The sequence below is a fragment of the Podarcis cretensis genome (genome assembly GCF_951804945.1).
Source record: "Podarcis cretensis genome assembly, chromosome: 2".
Lineage (NCBI taxonomy): Eukaryota > Metazoa > Chordata > Lepidosauria > Squamata > Lacertidae > Podarcis > Podarcis cretensis.
Genome location: NC_137171.1, coordinates 108,955,595 through 108,976,316, shown reverse-complemented (window position 1 = coordinate 108,976,316; position 20,722 = coordinate 108,955,595). Strand labels below are relative to the sequence as shown.

The following is a 20,722-nucleotide window of genomic DNA, read 5'->3' as shown; positions in this document are numbered from 1 at the left end:
GTGCAAAGTGAATTTGGGGGTGGGCAGAGGTGAGTTTGTTGGATTTCTTATAGAGAACCTGCTGGTTTATTTTAACACTCTCATCCTAAACCATGGGTGGGCAACCTAAGGCCCGGGGGCCAGAGCTGGCCCAATCGCTTTCTAAATCTGGCCCACAGAGGGTCCGGGAATCAGTGTGTTTTTACATGAGTAGAATGTGTCCTTTTATTTAAAATGCATCCCTGGGTTATTTGTGGGGCATAGGAATTTGTTCATTATTTTTATTTTTCAAAATATAGTCCGGCCCCCCACAAGGTCTGAGGGACAGTGGACCGGCCCCCTGCTAAAAGTTTTTGCTGACCCCTGTCCTAAACCTATGACCTTTGAAGCAAATGCTTTTACATTTTTTGATAGGGTTAATTTTCAAGAATGCATGTTAAGCCTTAATTTGAATTTGATGTCAGCTGTGCTAGTACAGCTGGAAATTGGAAGGTCGTGCTTCCAGAGATTAAAAAAAAAATGCCACCGCGCAAGGAGACACTGGATTTTACGAAGCTGCTTTATACCAAGCCAAGACCACTGATCCATCTAGCTTAGTATTGTCCACACTGACTGGCAGCAAACAGGTTTCTCTCCCACCCATACCTGGAGATGCCCAGGATTCAACCTAGCACCTTCTGCATGCAAAACAGATTCTCTGCCTCCGATCTGTAAGGCTGTCCCCCTTTTTCATTGCATCTGTTGATATAACATCGTGGTTAAGGGCATGAATAATGAAGTCCCCTGGTCCAGTCTTTAACTCAAGCTTTATCCAAGCCATTCTTCTCTGTTTCACTCTTCCTTTCCATCTGCAATATAGGGAGGGGGTGATACCTCTCTTTACCAGGATGCCGGTGAAACAGTTTAGATATTCAATATGTGGTATTAGGGACACGGGTGGCGCTGTGGGTTAAACCACAGAGCCTAGGACTTGCCGATCAGAAGGTCGGCGGTTCGAATCCCCGCAACGGGGTGAGCTCCCGTTGCTCGGTCCCTGCTCCTGCCAACCTAGCAGTTCGAAAGCATGTCAAAGTGCAAGTAGATCAATAGGTACGGCTCCGGCGGGAAGGTAAATGGCGTTTCTGTGTGCTGTTCTGGTTTGCCAGAAGCGGCTTAGTCATGCTGGCCACATGACCCGGAAGCTGGACGCCGGCTCCCTCGGCCAATAAAGTGAGATGAGCGCCACAACCCCAGAGTCGGCCGCGACTGGACCTAATGGTCAGGGGTCCCTTTACCTTTACCTTATGTGCAAATGACCTGCCACAGACCCACAGTTCCTTCTTTCAAGAAGCTTTACCAAGAAGTGTTTCTCCCCAAACTATCCAGGTCGTGCACCTTCAGTTCCAGCACAATTAGATCTCAAGACCCTCGTGTTTCAGAGCTGTTGGTGCATGTATCTGCAAAACTGGTTGCCGCAGCATTCTGAATTCTATTTTTCAAATGCTCAGGGAAACCTCCATGTCCAGATGAACTCTGTTTGAATACCACATGCTGCGGAAGCACGATGGCAGCAGAGAGCAGCTGTCAATCACACCACGATTGTGGATTTCTGGTCACCTCTGGCTGGCTACTCTTGGAGGCTGGATTAAATGGACGTATCAACCTGATCTAACAGGGGTCTACTTCTATATTTCACCTGGGTATCACAAAATCAGTGACAGCTTTCCCATCCTCTGACATCACTTCCAATTGCTAGTTTTCCGAGGAAGCAATTCACATACAGTGGTACCTCGGGTTAAGAACTTACTTCGTTCTGGAGGTCCGTTCTTAACCTGAAACTGTTCTTAACCTGAGGTACCACTTACCTAACGGGGCCTCATGCTGCCGCTGCATGATTTCTGTTTTCATCCTAAGGTAAAGTTCTTAACCTGAGGTGCTTTTTCTGGGTTAGCGGAGTCTGTAACCTGAAGCGTCTGTAACCTGAGGTACCACTGTATTTAGCTGCAAGTCACAAAGTAATGAATTATCAAGCGATGTAATAACAGGTGTGTGACTTGGTCCTGAAAGCCCGTGCCCTCTAGTCTACTGAAAATGGTGCTCTTGGGAAAATGGGAAAGGCGTGTGTGTTTCTGTTTAGAATATAGGGTGAAAAAGGCACTCCTAGCAAATCAATGCAAGGATCAAGCGCCAACACTGAATTCACATTTTTAAAACACTGTGGGATGGGGCTTCACAAAACATTGCATCTTAACTAAATAAAAACAAAAGGTACCCATGGCCTTGAAGTGCCGTGGGAACACAAGCAAAGAGGAATATTAAATTATTGGGGGAGAGCTTCACATACAGGGCAGTGCTATGTTCATGTGTCGTCGTCGTCGTCGTCCCCCCCCCAATGAATATGTTCATGCATGGAGCCCTCATCAGTTGTTCTTAAAGAATGACAGATTCACTTTAGTCCCAAGTTGTCCTAGGCTTCAGGTCATAATCCACACCTCGTCCTGATCATGTCAAGTAATAGTACCTCTCTATTCTGCCTCGGTCAGGCCACACCTGGAGTGCTGTGTCCAGTTCTGGGCACCACAATTTAAGAAGGATATTGACAAGCTGGAATGAGTGCAGAGGAGGGCAGCCAAGATGATCAAGGGTCTGGAAACCAAGCCTTATGCGGAATGGTTGAGAAAACCAGAGACCTGAGAGGAGATATGATAGCCATCTTCAAATATCTCAAGGGCTGTCACATGGAAGATGGAGCAAGCTTGTTTTCTCCTGCTCTGAAAGCTAGGACCCAAACCAATGCCTTCAAGTTACAAGAGATTCCGACTAAACATCAGGAAGACCTTTCTGATAGAGCTGTTGGACAGTGGAACGATCTCCCTCGGTGGAATGATATTGCATCAGTAACTTAATACCTAGTGCAGGCACAGGCAAACTCTGCTCTCCAGATGTTTTTGGGACTACAACTCCCATCATCTCTAGCTAATAGGCCCAGTGGTCAGGGATGATGGGAATTGTAGTCTCAAAACATCTGGAGGGCCAAGTTTGCCTGTGCCTGACCTAGTTAGTGGAGAGAGGTGAGATAGCCAGATAATAATAATAATAATAATAATAATAATAATAATAATAATTTATTTCTACCCCACCCATCTGGCTGGGTTTCCCCAGCCACTCTGGGCAGCTCCCAACAGAATATTAAAAACACAATAAAACATCAAGCATTAAAAACTTCCCTAAATGGGGCTGCCTTCAGATGTCTTCTGAAAGTCAGATAGTTGTTTATTTCCTTGACATCTGATGAGAGGGTGTTCCACAGGGTGGGTGTCACTACCAAGAAGGCCCTTTCCCTGGTTCCCTGTAACCTCACATCTCACAGTGAGGGAACTGCCAGAAGGCCCTCGGAGCTGGACCTCAGTGTCCGGACTGAACGATGGGGGTGGAGACGCTCCTTCAGGTATACAGGGCTGAGGCCATTCGCTGGTGTTTGAGGTGAACTCATGGCTCTTGGGGACTGTCCACAACTGGAGTCAGTTCACTGGCTGAAACTGGTTCCTCACCCTTGGATTCAGCCATGAGTTAGATATTGTGTGGGTGGAGTTCTCACATAATTATTGTGTGCATAACCAACGCAGGATGAATCAAAGTGACCAAATTTAAATTAGAAATTGTTTGCCCTGGTTGACCCTAAGCCTTCTCCTTAGACAGATTTTCCCAAGCAGAATTTTAAAAAATATATGAAATCAAGACATCAAAGCCATTGCCTATTTCTTCTTCAGATTTCCTGTCTTTCATTCTTTGACCTTATCTAGCCTAAAAAAAAATGTAAATACATTTGGAAGTAAATATCTAAATAATTCCCTTGTGATATAGAGTAAGTGGGGTTCCCCTCCACCATTTGGCCTGTCTCTTATGAGCAATCGGATTTAATTGTATTAAAATTTTTATTTAAATAATCCATCGATAATATAAATTATAAAACAGATTTCCTCTCAAACAGAATTATTTTAATTTTATTCACTAACAGCATTCATATGCCACCCAGTAATGACAACCTCTGCGTAGCTTACCAAAAGCAATGCATTTTGAAATACAGAAATTATTTTAAACTGTAGCTCTGGTCTACTTAAAAGGGGGGAAAGGAGGCTTCCGAATCAGACTAAATTTAACTAATCAGACTAAATTTAACTAACTCACAGAATCGCTATTTTTTAATCCCTGGCTCCTTTTTCGTGGTCATAAACGAAAGAAAAAAACCAGTTTCTGAATCAAACTAATGAGGAAGACGTTTATTGTTTCAGGAGCAGGAAGCAAACACAAAATGTAAAGGCAAACCTAACGGAAAATGAAAAAGGTAAATAAGTACCGGTTTCAGGGGAAACACCAGCGTCTTACCTCCAGCCTCCTTCGGTGTTTTACAAATGGCCTGGGGTTAAGATGGGCCCCAGCTGAGTCAATGAGTGAGGGGCAGTCAAGTCCTAAGCATACCCTCCAGAACCCCAACCAAACCTCCCTCTTTCCTGGAGGAGAGACTTGGTACGTCCCTCCCTCTTGTGGTAGGAAGGCCAGAATTCTGCTCACCTATGGGCCCTCCTTTCTCTTAAAATCTCACCACCCCCCACTTTCCCCACCCACACCTACTCTTCCCAGCACGTTGCTTTGGTTCTCTGTCTTGCCACTGGGTTGGTTCATCGGGGGGGGGGGGGGTCCCTGGTGCCTGTGCTTTTGCAGTTCGCCCTGCCATCTGAAGCATCTGATGAGAAAAGAAAGTGCCATTCTAAATCCTGAGGTTTTGCCGCTGCTCCTGCATCTCCCCTGATGTCTTCCCTCCTTACACACCAGCGGGGAAGATACTTTGTAGAGAGAATATAGGTCTGAACGGGTAACTTGTTGTGGGATGTGATCCGCTGAGAGCAGTCAAGCACAACATTCCTTGTTTTCCTAGAGTGGACATGCGGTGGAATGTTTGGTCCAGCCAGTCGAAAACTTCCTGTTTCCTCCTGGTTGGAATATCCTTCCTTTGCATGTGACTAGAGGTGGGCGTGAGCTTACATGTCCAGGTAACAAAAGGACAAGGCGTGCTGCCACACTCTCTCTTTTTCACTTCCTTCTTCGTTTGACCGGCTTCTAGCTTCGACTGCCCTGCTAGCTTCTCAGCTAGCAGAGGCTGCAATCATTCCTCCATATGGGGTAGATCCATATGTACAGTGGTGCCTCGCAAGACGAAAAGAATCCGTTCCGCGAGTCTCTTCGTCTAGCGGTTTTTTCGTCTTGCGAAGCAAGCCCATTGACGGCTTATCGGATTAGCGCTATTAGCGGCTTTTAGCGGCTTATCGGATAAGCAGATAAGCGGCTTAGCGGCTTAGAAAAAGGGGGGGGAGGGGGAAAAACTGCAGGAACTCGCAAGACATTTCCATCTTGCGAAGCAAGCCCATAGGAAATTCGTTTTGCGAAGCACCTCCAAAACGGAAAACTCTTTCGTCTAGCAAGTTTTCCGTCTTGCGAGGCATTCGTCTTGCGGGGCACCACTGTATATATTTGTAACTAAGTCTGCCTTCAGGGATCCAATGTTGAACTGACATGAGTAAACAACTTTTATTGACTTTAAATAAGATTGTTGTGTGTTTATTCTTTTAAGGGGGATAAAAGGGAACTTACCAGGAACATACAATTCAACACTGTGGTACCTTGGGTTAAGAACTTAATTCGTTCCGGAGGTCCGTTCTTAACCTGAAACTGTTCTTAACCTGAAGACCACTTTAGCTAATGGGGCCTCCTGCTGCCGCTGGACTGCTGCTGCACGATTTCTGTTCTTATCCTGGAGCAAAGTTCTTAACCCAAGGTACTATTTCTGGGTTAGTGGAGTCTGTAACCTGAAGCGCCTATAACCTGAAGCGTCTGTAACCCGAGGTACTACTGTACTGAATTGTATGATAGTGAGAGGTTTACACAAGCCTGCAACCAGCTATCTGCTGTGCATGTTAAAAGGGGAATGTAAACCAGGGTGGCTATCTAAAGAACTTTTAACTGAGTTAAGATTAAAAAAGGATGTGTACAGAAAATGGAAAAGGGGGGAAACCACCAAAGAGGAATTCAAACAAATAGCCAGCACGTGTAGACACAAAGTCAGAAAAGCTAAAGCACAGAATGAACTCAGGCTTGCTAGAGAGGTTAAAAGCAACAAAAAAGGCTTTTATGGGTATGTTCGTAGCAAAAGGAAGAACAAAGAAACAGTGGGGTCACTCAGAGGAGAAGATGGTGAAATGCAAACAGGGGACACAGAAAGGGCTGAACTCCTCAATGCCTTCTTTGCCTCAGTCTTCTCTGATAAAGAAAACAATACCCGACCTGAAGAATTTGGAGCAAATGATTCAGCAGAGGAAACACATCTCATAATAACTGAGGAGATAGTACAAGAATACTTGGCTAGTTTAGATGTATTCAAGTCTCCAGGGCCAGATGAACTGCATCCAAGAGTATTAAAAGATGTGATCTCAGAACCACTGGCAGTCATCTTTGAGAATTCCTGGAGAAGAGGCGAAGTCCCGGCAGACTGGAGGAGGGCAAATGTTGTCCCTATTTTCAAAAAGGGGAAAAGAGAGGACCCAAATAATTACCGCCCAGTCAGTCTGACATCAATACCAGGGAAGATTCTGGAGCAGATCATTAAGCAAACAGTCTGTGAGCACCTAGAAAGGAATACTGTGATCACCAATAGTCAGCATGGATTTCTGAAAAATAAGTCATGTCCGACTAACCTGATCTCGTTTTTTGACAGAATTACAAGCCTGGTAGATGAAGGGAACGCAGTGGATGTAGCCTACCTTGATTTCAGCAAGGCATTTGACAAGGTGCCCCATGATATTCTTGTAAAGAAGCTGGTAAAATGCGGTCTTGACTATGCTACCACTCAGTGGATTTGTAACTGGCTGACTGACCGAACCCAAAGGGTGCTCATCAATGGTTCCTCTTCATCCTGGAGAAGAGTGACTAGTGGGGTGCCACAGGGTTCTGTCTTGGGCCCGGTCTTATTCAACATCTTTATCAACGACTTGGATGATGGACTCAAGGGCATCCTGATCAAATTTGCAGATGACACCAAACTGGGAGGGGTGGCTAACACCCCAGAGGACAGGATCACACTTCAAAATGACCTTGACAGATTAGAGAACTGGGCCAAAACAAACAAGATGAATTTTAATAGGGAGAAATGTAAAGTATTGCACTTGGGCAAAAAAAATGAGAGGCACAAATACAAGATGGGTGACACCTGGCTTGAGAGCAGTACATGTGAAAAGGTTCTAGGAGTCTTGGTTGACCACAAACTTGACATGAGCCAACAGTGTGACGCAGCAGCTAAAAAAGCCAATGCAATTCTGGGCTGCATCAATAGGAGTATAGCATCTAGATCAAGGGAAGTAATAGTGCCACTGTATTCTGCTCTGGTCAGACCTCACCTGGAGTACTGTGTCCAGTTCTGGGCACCACAGTTCAAGAAGGACACTGAGAAACTGGAACGTGTCCAGAGGAGGGCAACCAAAATGGTCAAAGGCCTGGAAACGATGCCTTATGAGGAACGGCTAAGGGAGCTGGGCATGTTTAGCTTGGAGAAGAGGAGGTTAAGGGGTGATATGATAGCCATGTTCAAATATATAAAAGGATGTCACATAGAGGAGGGAGAAAGGTTGTTTTCTGCTGCTCCAGAGAAGCGGACACAGAGCAATGGCTCCAAACTACAAGAAAGAAGATTCCACCTAAACATTAGGAAGAACTTCCTGACAGTAAGAGCTGTTCGACAGTGGAATTTGCTGCCAAGGAGTGTGGGGGAGTCTCCTTCTTTGGAGGTCTTTAAGCAGAGGCTTGACAACCATATGTCAGGAGTGCTCTGATGGTGTTTCCTGCTTGGCAGGGGGTTGGACTCAATGGCCCTTGTGGTCTCTTCCAACTCTATGATTCTATGATTCTATGAAACTCTTCTAAGTAAAAGAACTTGCTAGCGCAAGTTAGGAAGGATATTAATAAACAACATGTCCTCTTCTGCCTCCCTGAACATTCCCACTTGTAGCGGACTCCCCTTCTCCCCCTTCCATCACTCCATCTGTTTTGGCTTTCTCCTCTCATTTCCCCCCAGACTCCTCCTCTCCATCCAGGCTCCTCCCACCCATATGAGATTATTAGGCCAAGGACTTCAGGATTATGCTCCCTGCCGCTTGGAAAGAGCGCAGTGGTCAGGACAATCTAGGCCACATTCGCACCATGCATTTAAGCAGGGCCATGGCGCTTTAAAATGGCTTCCCCCAAAGAATTATGGGAGCTGTAGTTTCTTAAGGCTGAATTCTTAGGAGACCCCCGTTCTCCTCACAGAGCTACAGTTCTCAGAGTGGCTTAACCATAAGTCCCTCTTCACAGGGAACTCTGGGAAATGTAGTTCTGTGAGGGGAATAGGGAGTCCCCTACAACTCTCAGTACCCTTAACAAATGACAACTCCCAGGATTCTTTGGGAGAAGCCATGACCATTGATGCTTTAAAGGTGACCCTAGTCAGGAAACCACCATCCATTGATGGTATTCGTGGATTGGGAAGGGGTCACCTGACAATTCTACCTGATATCTGGGAATGGTACATGGTTTGCTTGTTTATTTATTGTACAGTTGTACCTTGGTTCTCAAACGCCTTGCAACTCGAACATTTTGGCTCCCAAACGCCACAAACCCGGAAGTGGGGGTTCCGGTTTGCAGACGTTTTTTGGAAGCCGAACGTCCGACGTGGCTTCCGACTGAGTGCAGGAAGCTCCTGCGGCCAATCCATAGCTGTCAACGTTTCCCCTTTTTTAAGGGAAATTCCCTTATTCCGAATAGGATTTCTCTTAAAAAAAGGGAAAAGTTGACAGCTATGAGCCAATCGGAAGCCGCGCCTTGGTTTTCAGAAGTCAAACAGACTTCCAGAGCAGATTCTGTTTGAGAACCAAGGTACGGCTGTATTTGTATCCTCAGCCTTCTCTTCCAAACAACTTGAGATGGTCTATACAACAAGGTTTTGCTCCATTTCATCCTCCTAACAATCCTGTGAGGTAGGTTAGGCTGACACGACAATTGGTCCAAGGTCACCGGCAAGCATCATGGCCGAGTAGTCATGTCCAAACCAGGCCAAACCCAGCACTCTATCCGGTACATCTGGCTCTCAACTACAGCAAAAGGGTTTGAAGTTTGAGTGAAAATGCCTTTTTCCAGCCACCTTCCCTTCAAGCTCTAATTGTAGAAAGGATCTCACCATTTGCAGTTATGCAACAAGGTTTATCCATGTTTCCCTTTCTTTGTTTTAGCCCAACAGAGCCAGGACTTCACTGATTCGCTCCAGGACTGTAGCCGCTGCCTTCCAGACCTACAGAATCGGGGGCAAATGGGTCACTCTTAATGGTTACAGCTGCAATGGGCAGCTGATAGCTTTCTCCAATGAGATGGGACATCTTATGTTGAATAAACTGCTTGCTACCGGTGAAGTTTTTCCCGCAGTCCGGACATATGAACGACGTCTTCCCCGCGTGAATTCTCTGATGTGCGACAAGGTGCGAACTCACGCGAAAGCTTTTCCCGCATTCAGGGCACTGGTAAGGTTTCTCTCCCGTGTGGATTCTCTGGTGGATCATAAAGTGGGGTCGCTGGCTGAAGCGTTTCCCGCACTCCAAGCACATATATGGCTTCTCTCCCGTGTGAATCCGTTGGTGAATCGCTAGGTTCATTTTGACGCTGAATTTCTTCCCGCAGTCAAGACACTCGTAAGGTTTTTCTCCCGTGTGAATCACTCGATGTTTCGCCAGGTGAGAGTTCCGGCTAAAGGTTTTCCCACAGTCGGAACATCCATAGGGTCTGTCGCCTCTGTGGCTCCTCTGGTGCCTCTTGAGGGCTGAGTTCTGAATGAACCTGTTGCCGCAATCTGGGCAGACGTAAGGTTTCTCTCCTGTGTGTATTCTCAGGTGGTTAACCAGATGGGAACTGTACTTGAAGTTCTTTCCACAGTCGTGACATACGAGTGGCCTCTTAACCCTCGCGGGCCTTGTCTTTATCGTGACATCTTTCTGAGATATGAAACTACCTGTTCTAGAAACGACTTGATCCTGGGCCTGCTCTGAGGGCTTTCTCTGCAAACTTCCCTGGTTCCGAATCTCTTTTTCCACTTGAGGATTGTGAGGGGAAACTCGTTGTAATGCCCTACAAAGTATTCCAGGTGGTTCTAATGGCTCACAAACTTGCTGCTGAGGCGTCTTCTTCTTGCTCCTGCAAGGTATCCCTATAGGATACGAAGAAGAAAAGGTTAAGGGAGAGAATGTAAAATGTAGGGTAGAAACTGCAAATCCCTAAAACAGGGGCAATCTGTGCGCCAAGGAGAGCTGAGAATTGTTAGGAGTCCCTTATTCCCTGAGAGGGTTACAATTGCCAGAGTTCCCTGGGAAGAATTGATTGTTAAATTACTATGGGAATTGTGGCTCCTTGAGGGGCACAGGGGGGTCAGGACCCTTAAGAAACTACAGCTCCCATAACTATTTGGGGGAAGCCGTAATTGTTTAGAGTGGTATTTTAGTGCTTAAATATATGGTGTGTACGTGACCATTATGCATGTGAAGTCCTCTGTGTGGGAACTGCAGTCAGAAAGTGCTAGTTGGTGCATGAAAGGGTTAAGACAGCAGAGCTGGATTCCTAGACACAGCTAGGTCATGCCTCCTCTTCTCTGACAAGGGAGGAAGTGAAGCCTTCTCTTCCTGTTCCATCTCTCTCCTCACCACATAACTGACAAAGGAAGACGTGTCTAAGCTTTGCTCCAAGCTTAGAGCATGAGTTTGAAGCTATCTTTTTGTATTTTCTACCTATTAGTATTCTGCATGTGTTCTCCTTGGTGCCGCTTGGATAAAGGCATGAATGTGACCTTTGAAACGTTTTGTAAGGAAAACATTTTAAACTTAACACTGCGAGAGTAGAAAAGGGACAAAACTCCTCTGTTCATTGCCACAGGAGTTTGCAAGCAGACAAAATGGGATAAAAAGGTTTAACAGCCTACATTTAGCCACACTATACCGCTGCTTGACTTTTATGAGTTTAAACTCGGCAGCTGAGGGCTTTCTCCTGCTGAAGAGTGAGTTTAGCCCCACATTTTGAATCCAAGCACCCAGCTGGATTATTTTGTTATTTACCCCATGCTTGTGGGTTACAGGATCAAAATATTTTCTTGCCATGCTCTGGACATTCTCTAGTGAGATATAACACGTCAGTGAATCAATTTTGTTATAACCCAATGGAGAATGATTAACAGGCCTCAGAGGACAACATGTGAATGGGACAGTTAACCACGCTTCCCTACCATTATGAATTTTCTGATGTGTAATAAGGTTAGAGCTTTGGTTGAAGCCTTTCCCACAGTCAGGGCACTTGTAGCATTTTTCTCCAGTGTGGATTCTCCGATGCCGTATGAGGGCCGACTGGTAAATGAAGCTTTTCCCACAATCAAGGCACGCGTAAGCCCTCTCCCCAGTGTGGATTCTCTGATGTTGAGTGAGGGCTGAGCTCTGACTGAATCTTTTCTCACAGCTGAGGCACGCGTAGGGTTTCTCCCCAGTGTGGATCCTCTGATGCTGAGTCAGGGCTGAGCTCTGATTGAAGCTTTTCCCACAATCGTGGCACTGGTACGGCTTCTCTCCCGTATGGATTCTCAGGTGTGCAGTGAGTGCCGATTTGTGACAGAAGCTTTTCCCACACTTGGGACAGGAATCCTTCCTTTCTCCCATGTTGACCGGATGACATTTTGCAGCGCTGATGCTCCCTTTGAATGGGGCTGTTTCGCCCGACTTCTCCACTAGGTTTTTCTCCTCCTTGTGACAGGGATTGGGACTCGGAGATTCCCTCTCTCGGGAATATTTCAGCAATCTCCCACAAGGCTCTGTAGATTTAAGGTCTCGTTGTTGATAGCAACCACCTGCAAAGAGAGAGTCTGGACATTAGGCAATATGGTGGAACTAACAGCAGAAAAGGAACAGCAAAGTCAGGTTTTCTCTGCCCTCTCCACCTGCCTCAAATCTGCTTTGGATGTTTGGAGGACCCCTAGGAATAGATTTAGGGGTGCAGGCAGAGGAGGTGGGGGAATTCCCATTGCACAGCCAAGAGGATTTGTGCCAGCAGAAAGCCTTTGTTGGCTACCCTCCTCCATATTGCCAATAATAATAATAATAATAATAATAATAATAATTTTATTTATACCCCACCCAACTGGCTGGGTTTCCCCAGCCACTCTGGGCGGCTCCCAACAGAACACTAGAAACAGAATAAAACATCAAACATTAAAAACTTCCCTAAACATGCCTTCAGATGTCTCCTAAAAGTCAAGATAGTTGTTTATTTCCTTGACATCTGATGGGAGGGCGTTCCATAGGGTGGGCGCCACTACCGAGAAGGCCCTCTGCCTGGTTCCCTGTAGCTTCACTTCTCACAGTGAGGGAACCGCCACAAGGCCCTCAGCGCTGGATCTCAGTGTGGGGGCTGAACGATGGGGGGTGGAGACGCTCCTTCAGGAATACTGGACCGAGGCCATTTAGGGCTTTAAAGCACCAACACTTTGAATTGTGCTTGGAAATGTACTGGGAGCCAATGCAGGTCTTTCAAGACCGGTGTTATGTGGTCTCGGCAGCCGCTCCCAGTCACCTGTCCGGCTGCCGCATTCTGGATTAATTTTAGTTTCCAGGTCACCTTCAAAGGTGACAAACACCCAAGGCAGCCTTCACGATCCCCACCATTATCAATAAAGCTAAAAAGTAGCAGAGAAAAACAAATCCAGTTTAAGATGCCAGGGCTCAAGTGTTTAATAAGGGAAGAGACAACAGACAGGATACATACTCAGTGAAGCCCAGCGCTCGTAATTCTCCCGCATGACGTCCCAGTAAAGCGCTCGCTTGCTCGCATCCAGCAAGGCCCATTCCTGCTCGGTGAAATACACAGCCACCTCCTCAAAAGCCACCTGCATTTTAAAGGGTTGGTGTATGTATATGTGTGTATATATATATATATATATATATATATATATAAATATATACACACACACACACACACACATTTAAGAATTCCTCCTCTGCCACCACCCACAATTAAGGTTCTTTTTCTTTGTTTCCACCCTCTCCTCCTGCATCAAGAATCTCAGCACAGGGCTACTTCCAACAGCCATATAAGAAACTCCTTCAGTGCTTGGCATTGAAAGTCACCTCTGCTGCCTAAGAAGCCCATCAAACAGCTTGTTTCTGCAGATCTGAAACTGGTCTACGCTTCTAGTGCAGACATCCCTGTATAGACCTACACTGGCTTAACTGACCCGGCATGTGGAAACCTCCTTTCCTGTGTTCCTTTCACCAGCAGGCAAAGACTTTTTTTGTTCCAGTAGGCCTTTGGTCACTAACTGGCATTTGAGGCAGGATGAATGCTATTCTTAAAAAAAGAAGAAGTTGAAAATGTTTTCAGTGCTGTTTTCAATATTATTGGGTTTTTTAAAAATACAGTGGTACCTCAGTTTCCGAATGTAATCTGTTCCGGAAGACCGTTTGCGTTCCGAAACATTCGAAAACCGAGGTGCAAAGGGCGGTCTGCAAATTTAATAGAGAAAATTGAGAAACATATGCACTCAGCGGAAGCCGTTCGGCTTCTGAGGCGTGTTCAAAAACGGAAGCATTTATTTCTGGGTTTATGGCGTTTGAGTTCTGAAACGTTCATCAACGGAGACATTTGAAAACCAAGGTACCACTGTATTTATATCCTTGTGTGCTTTCAGTTGCATCTGCTTTAACTGCTGCTCGCACCCTGTGATTTATCATCTTGTGAAAGTATTGCAGCCACAGGATAATTATCTCCCCTGTGGGGAAGGTCCTGGGTTCAATTCCTGGTGTCTTCAGGTACAGCTCTGGAATGTTCCTCCCTTAAGCCCTGGAGGGCCTTTGCCAATCAGCATAGATGATATTTAGCTAGATGAACCAATGGCCTTACTCGATATAAGACAGTCTCCTAGCCTCCTCCATCTCCTCACAACTACAAATCCCAGAGCGCTTTAGGGAAGCAATGACATAAAATAGTAGAAATCTGGGTCAGGACTGCAGCATATACAATACCCTAAGTTCTCAACCAGGCTGCCCCTGGTCCCTTGCCTTCTTTCACATAGGTGAAAAGGAAATAATGAGGCACCCATTTTCTTTCAACACTTGCGTATTTCTCTCTCTCACACACACACTGTCTTACAATTTAGAATATTAATTTAGACCTTAAAATATCAGCGACTTCCCTTCTCTTTCCATAGTTCATTTTGCATAGCATAAATTCCTGCATATTTTATATAAACCAAACCATTCAGAATTCCATTGTTTCTTCCATCAAAACTTATTTACACTGTTGAATTTATCTTAATGCTGCCAACGTTTTCAAGTATACACAATTATCCCCCATATATTCAATAAACATTTTCCAATCTTCTTTAAGCGAAGGTTCTTCTCGTTCTCTTATTCTATAAGTTAAGATCCGCAACAGTTTAAGTTGCCATTCTTCTTTAGATGGGGCCTCGGTCATTTTCCATTTTGGGGCAAACAAAACATGGGCTGCCGTAGTGGCATACATAAATAACCATTTTTGACACCTGGAAATTTCCATCTGAATTATCCCCAATGAAAAGGACTCTGGGGTTTTTTTGGAAAGGTGCTTTTAAACATCCCCCCCCCCCCAATTCATTATAAATTATTTCCCAATACTATTTTACCCTTTTACAGGTCCACCACATATGAAAGAACATAACCTCAACCTCATCACATCTCCAGATGTAGATGTTATACTTGAATATTTCCTGTCCACTTCGTGAAACAGGCCCACCTGCAGATTCCAGCCTACCTGGGGAATTTCCATGGTGACAGGAGAATGGGAGGGTGCCAGAAGAAGCCAAGATGAAATCCTGCCATCTGTTGGGGTGAGGAGGACACCTGGAGATTAGAGAAGAGCCGTCTGTCTACACATCATGCCTCATGACTTTGCTCCCCACTCTCTTTCTTTTAAGGAAACACCTCCATGAGACCAAAACCCTGCAGTAGCATCCTGCTTCTACCTCTCAGGCCTAGATATCAGACCTAGACCCTAACCCATTCCAAAGCAGTTTGAAGGGGCTTGGCACATACAACCTATGGCAGGCATAGGCAAACTCCGGCCCTCCAGATGTTTTGGGACTACAACTCCCATCATCCCTAGCTAACAGGACCAGTGGTCAGGGATATTGGGAACTGTAGTCTCAAAATATCTGGAGGGCCGAAGTTTGCCTATGCCTGACCTATGGGGTGTCCTGATTTATAGGCGCAAAGGAGGGTTTGTGAGGGTGGTTTGGTGCAGGGATACCAAAGAAGGGTGTCAAAAACGTCAGGGAGATCCGTTCCAGTGCTTTATTAGAAGGAAGTGTAGACTCACAACACAGGACTCAGCTACCTTCGTAAAGAAAAAGCGCTTTATGTGTGTTATAACACTGTAACACACCAGATGGCGCTGTGGAGTCCTGTCTTTCGCCAAAGTGATTTCCCTTTGCAGAATTTACAACGCGTTTAAGCGAATCGCTTTTTTGATGTGTCTAGATCCAGTCACAGCATGGAGAGCATTGCTGCCTTTACAGACCCGGGATGGACACCACACCAGGGAGAAAGTGCCATGACTCGTCTGCACCTGGGAAAGCTTTTATGCATTACTTATACCAAGACAGCATAAGCCAATAGGGCCAGGACCTCCCATTGATTCACCTGGCAAGGAAGGCATAGGTGGCAAGACTCCAAGTCTTACGGATAACTCCCCACCCTAGATATAATAGATAATAACCGCGCGTCTCAGGCCCACAGATAAACATGGCATCAAAGCAAGCCAATTGGCATATATCAAGGCAAGTGAATAAACATACGTGAGCTCATTCTTGCAGCAACTACCAGTTAGTCTCGGGGTTATCTTGACTACCAAGATGGCATTCACAGACTTTCTGGAACATTTGCATCTACACATGGAAAAAAGCTATTCCCAAATTGTCCATCACAAACCAACACGAAACCTAAAACAGCATGGGGGCTACACAGAGAGCAGAGCAAGTGTCGTTCTCAAAAGCTGTGGTTGCCAGACAGATTTTGCATCCACACTGTGGGTGTCTCCCAATGCAAACCCCGTAGTTTCTCTGACACCTAAGAAGGATTGCAGATTACCTCCTTTGGGGAACTGTTTAGCACTTGGGAGCGCTGCTGCAAAGAGGGCAAAAGCTCAGCTTCCTCACTCACACAAACCATGATGGATTCTGCAGGTGCCCATGAGCAAGAAAAACATAGGCTTACCGGGTTGGCGGTTCGAATCCACACAACAGGGTGAGCTCCCGTTGCTCTGTTCCAGCTCCTGCTAACCTAGCAGTTCGAAAGCACGCCAGTGCAAGTAGATAAATAGGTACCACTGCGGTGGGAAGATACATTTCTGTGCGCTCTGGTTTCCATCATGGTGTTCTGTTGTGCTAGAAGTGGTTTAGTCATGCTGGCCATGTGACCCGGAAAGCTGTCTGCGGACAAACGCCAGCTCCCTTGGACTGAAAGCGAGATGAGCGCCGCAACCCCATAGTCGCCTTTGACTGGACTTAACCGTCCAGGGGTCCTTTACCTTTACCTAGGCCTTCTGATTTAAAGTGCATAATAAAAAAGGAAAACTCTGTCTCCACGAATCATCATCATAAAGATGATCCTTTCTGCCATCAAATGCGCAACTATGATTGGCTTATGCCTATTGTTTATAACCTATCCTGAGCCTTAATAATAATAACAATTGTATTATTTATACCCTGCCCATCTGGCTGGGTTTCCCCAGCCACTCTAGACGGCTTACAGCATATACAAAACATAGTAAAACATTCCTTACAATCAATTCTTCGGCGATCAGCCTTCTTTATGGAAGTGAGAGCTGGACCATAAAGAAGGCTGATCGCTGAAGAATTGATGCTTTTGAATTATGGTGTTGGAGGAGACTCTTGAGAGTCCCATGGACTGCAAGAAGATCAAACCTATCCATTCTGAAGGAAATCTGCCCTGAGTGCTCACTGGAAGCACAGATCCTGAAGCTGAGGCTCCAATACTTTGGCCACCTCATGAGAAGAGAAGACTCCCTGGAAAAGACCCTGATGTTGGGAAAGATGGAGGGCACAAGGAGAAAGGGACGACAGAGGACGAGATGGTTGGACAGTGTTCTCGAAGCTACCAGCATGAGTTTGACCAAACTGCGGGAGGCAGTGGAAGACAGGAGTGCCTGGCATGCTCTGGTCCATGGGGTCACGAAGACTCGGACACGACTAAACAACAACCACAATAGGAATGAGTGTAATATTGTATTAACAATATTAATGTACCGCTCTGGTGTGTTTTAGAACATCCAGAGAGATAAAGAACCGGATTTCTTTTAACTTGTTTGCTGGATCCTTGAAAAAACATCAATCCTGCATACATCTGAGAAACCCAAGCTTTTAACACTAGGCAGAGCACTTACCGAGTGAAGTCAGGTGCTCGTAGTTCGCCTGCATGACATCCCAGTATAAGGCTCTCTCATTCGCATCCAGCAAGGCCCATTCCTGCTCAGTGAAATACACAGCCACCTCCTCAAAAGTCACCTGCATAGTACAGAGTCAATAGCTATCATTTGTAACCATCACAATCCCGTTTTCTTTCCACTCTTGTGTTTTTATTCCCCGAGCCAGAGTCCAGCCCTCCCACAGAATACTGCCTACCTGGGGAAGCGCCATGATGCTTGATGAATGGGGCAGTGCCAAAAGGAAGCCAAAACGAAATTCTGCCGCCTCTCAGGGTCAGAAGGCTTCCTGGAGATTTACCACCCGAGGCAGCTGCTTCAGTCTGCCTAAGTGTGGGGCTCGCCTTGGTGGGGCTTGTACTCTACCCTGAGTTCCTAGAGGCAGGATAAAAAGATGTTAAATTGAGGAAATGGATAAACAAAAGGCAGAAATCCTTCAAGAAATGCAACTAGAGAATAAAAACAAGGCACACACATTATTACACTATTCCCCCCCCAAATACAGTTTTGTCTGTACTGATGTGAAGAAGATGCTACTAACCAGAGGTGGGAAATATGCAGTCCTGTTACTTTTCACAGCTCCTTTTTGCATCAGAAGCTCAGCCCTTCTGTTTTGCCTATGCCTCTTTTCATTCAAAATCACAGCTACAGAACCCAGGGGAGTTTTCGGTCTGAAGCAACAGGGCACCCTTCCTCCTTCCTGGCTGCAAAGAAGGCTGGCACTAAGATGGTTCTTGCAAATCCCTTTTTGGAAGGTGCAGCCGCTGCCTCAGCTAAACCCAGTTCCACCTCTGCCTGCAGAGCAGGGTTGTGTGAGAAGAGAGGGTTGCCTCTCTTTCCTGCTTTGCAAACATCAGAGCCCTCTGCTGTCAATGTACAATCATGGCACTGGTTGTGAAGGAATTTGCTTTTGACAGCCCTCCTTATTTTTGCACTGGCTTCTAAAATGGGTGAAGGGTGGTTGCCTATTTGTTTAAATTTAAAATGTACACACTCTTTCCACCCTCCAAGGGTGTAAGATAGCTTCATCACATATGTAAATGTCCCACTGATTGTCTTCATTCAGTCATTACTGCACCAGAACAGCTGCAAATGAAACAGATTTGGCAGTATTTACTATCTGGCTAGGCAGCTCTGACTGGGGGGAAAGGGGTGGAAAAACAAGAGATCAATGCAACTACAATACCAGGAATGATGCTACAGCAAATTATAAAGCAGCCAGTCTGTAAACATCTTGAAAACAATGCTGTGATTAGTAGAAGCTAGCATGGATTTGTCAAGAATTCTGTCTCCCTTGCTCTCTTTTTAAAATTAGGTTACTAACCGGTTGGGGAAATGCTGAAAACATAGGAAACCCACACTTTCAGGTGAGAAACAAAAGTTGTCCTGTAGTTTGATTTCCAGAGTATATATAGATTAATAATGAAATGAAAAAACTTACAATGACCAGTTAAAATGATCCAGGTTTGCATTTGATCATGTGACTGATTTCTTTTAATCATGCATTAAATGCTGACAGTCCTGATTAAGGGAAGAACTTTCAAAAACACCTTCTTTCTGGAAAGATCTTAAAATAGTCAAGTGCAATTTATGGTCTTTTCCAGACAACTTCCAAAGTATTCACACCAGTATTTGCACCGCTGATTTGGGAATCAATGGACACACATTATCAACAATCCATACCTATCCTGTCATTTCTTGTGAAATACTGCATTTTGATGGGATGTCCTATTCCATTATTATTATTATTATGCTATTTATACCCCGCCCATCTGACGGGGTTGCCCCAGCCACCCTGGGTGGCTTCCAACATATATAAAAACATAATAAAACATTAAACATAAAAAAAAACTTCCCTATACTGTACAGGGCTGCCTTCAGATGGCTCAAGGTCACATAACTCCATACCCTCCAACATTTCTCTGATGAAAAGAGGGACACTATATTATTATTATTATTATTATTATTATTATTATTATTATTATTATTTCACAGGTGTCATGGATTCTTCATCTGTCATGGATGCTTTAGCTAAGATTCGTGCAATTCAGGGGGTTGGACTAGATGACCCTTGGGTCCCTTCCAACTCTAAGATTCTATGATGATGATGATTTTACTATTTATACTCATAAAGGTAAAGGTAAAGGGACCCCTAACCATTAGGTCCAGTCGTGGCTGACTCTGGGGTTGCGGCGCTCAACTCGCTTTATTGGCTGAGGGGGCCGGCGTACAGCTTCCGGGTCATGTGGCCAGCATGACTAAGCCGCTTCTGGCGAACCAGAGCAGCGCATGGAAACGCCATTTACCTTCCCACCGGAGTGGTACCTATTTATCTACTTGCACTTTGACGTGCTTTTGAACTGCTAGGTTGACAGGAGCAGGGACTGAGCAAGCTTTTTTTTTTTTTTAATAAATTTTTATTAAAGTTTCAACAAATTTTATAGTAACACAAAAAGCAAAACATCACAACAACAATACAAACAAACAATACAAAACAGAAATCAAACAAAATTAAAAGGTTTAATTCTTGGTTTCATACAGCTTTCTTTCCGGACTTCCTCACATCTCCCTTTTCTGTTTTCAAATTTCCAATTTAGTTTCAGCAGATTTTTCCCCTATTTTAACCAAATTAATATGTCTTAATTTCTTTTAAAGTTAACCATTCCTGCTACTATCCACTCATCTTTTTATCTTCCATCCTTAGGTTAACTAAACTGTGATTCTCTTATTTCTTACTAATGAAACATCTTTGCACATTCCTTCAGCTTTGTCACTAATGCCACATTGTCTCAATATCCTGCATCATATTAACATTCATATAGTTTACAATGTTTTTGCAGATAATCTTTGAATTTCTTCCATTCTTCTTCTATTTGTTCTTCTCCCGTATCTCGGATTCTGCCAATCATTTCTGCTAGGTCCATATAGTCCATCAATTACATCTGCCATTCTTCCAGAGTGGGCAAATCTTGTGTCTTCAAACCGCCGACCTTCTGATTGGCAAGCCCTAGGCTCTGTGGTGTATGTTAAGTTGTGGGTGAACATATCAGACGACACAGCGATTCTTCAAACAGCTCTTGTTTATTCACAGGCCAGACCAGAACTGAAATGAAGGGTTCAGTCAGCCTGCTTATATAGAGCTCCACTAGAACGCAATAGTAACCACTTTCTGTAACTATCCAAT

The 20,722-nt window shown here is 45.0% G+C and overlaps 2 protein-coding genes across 7 annotated transcripts in view; one reads left to right on the top strand and one right to left on the bottom strand.

The window, feature by feature from the left end:
* Positions 1-20,722, top strand: part of LOC307208693 (uncharacterized protein) — a 188,950-nt gene that overhangs the window by 141,335 nt on the left and 26,893 nt on the right. The gene's annotated exons all lie outside the window — the stretch shown is intronic.
* Positions 7,787-19,195, bottom strand: LOC307208490 (uncharacterized protein). 6 transcript variants are annotated; one of them, XR_013835185.1, is made up of 8 exons: positions 18,080-19,194; positions 17,738-17,913; positions 17,500-17,620; positions 14,849-14,939; positions 12,829-12,950; positions 11,303-11,914; positions 8,839-10,237; positions 7,803-8,740 (listed from the first exon to the last, which is right to left on the bottom strand). XR_013835185.1 is itself a non-coding variant. In XM_079963117.1 (7 exons), the coding sequence occupies exons 2-7, from the start codon at positions 17,750-17,752 to the stop codon at positions 9,291-9,293; spliced, it is 1,884 nt and encodes a 627-aa protein (XP_079819243.1). In that variant the 5' UTR covers positions 17,753-17,913; positions 18,080-19,195; the 3' UTR covers positions 7,787-9,290. The 6 variants fall into 6 exon arrangements, 5 of the variants coding, with proteins under 5 accessions (XP_079819243.1, XP_079819239.1, XP_079819241.1 ...); XM_079963117.1 differs by having other exon boundaries at positions 7,787-10,237; positions 12,829-12,949; positions 14,851-14,918; positions 18,080-19,195; XM_079963113.1 differs by having other exon boundaries at positions 7,789-10,237; positions 17,738-17,898; positions 18,076-19,194.

Coding starts and splice junctions, on each gene's coding strand:
- LOC307208490 (XM_079963113.1), bottom strand. Junction 14,940..17,499: donor CGAGCACCTGACTTCACTCG/GTAAGTGCTCTG, acceptor TCTAATCTCCAG/GTGTCCTCCTCACCCCAACA. Junction 12,951..14,848: donor ACCATGGAAATTCCCCAGGT/AGGCTGGAATCT, acceptor CTTTAAAATGCA/GGTGGCTTTTGAGGAGGTGG.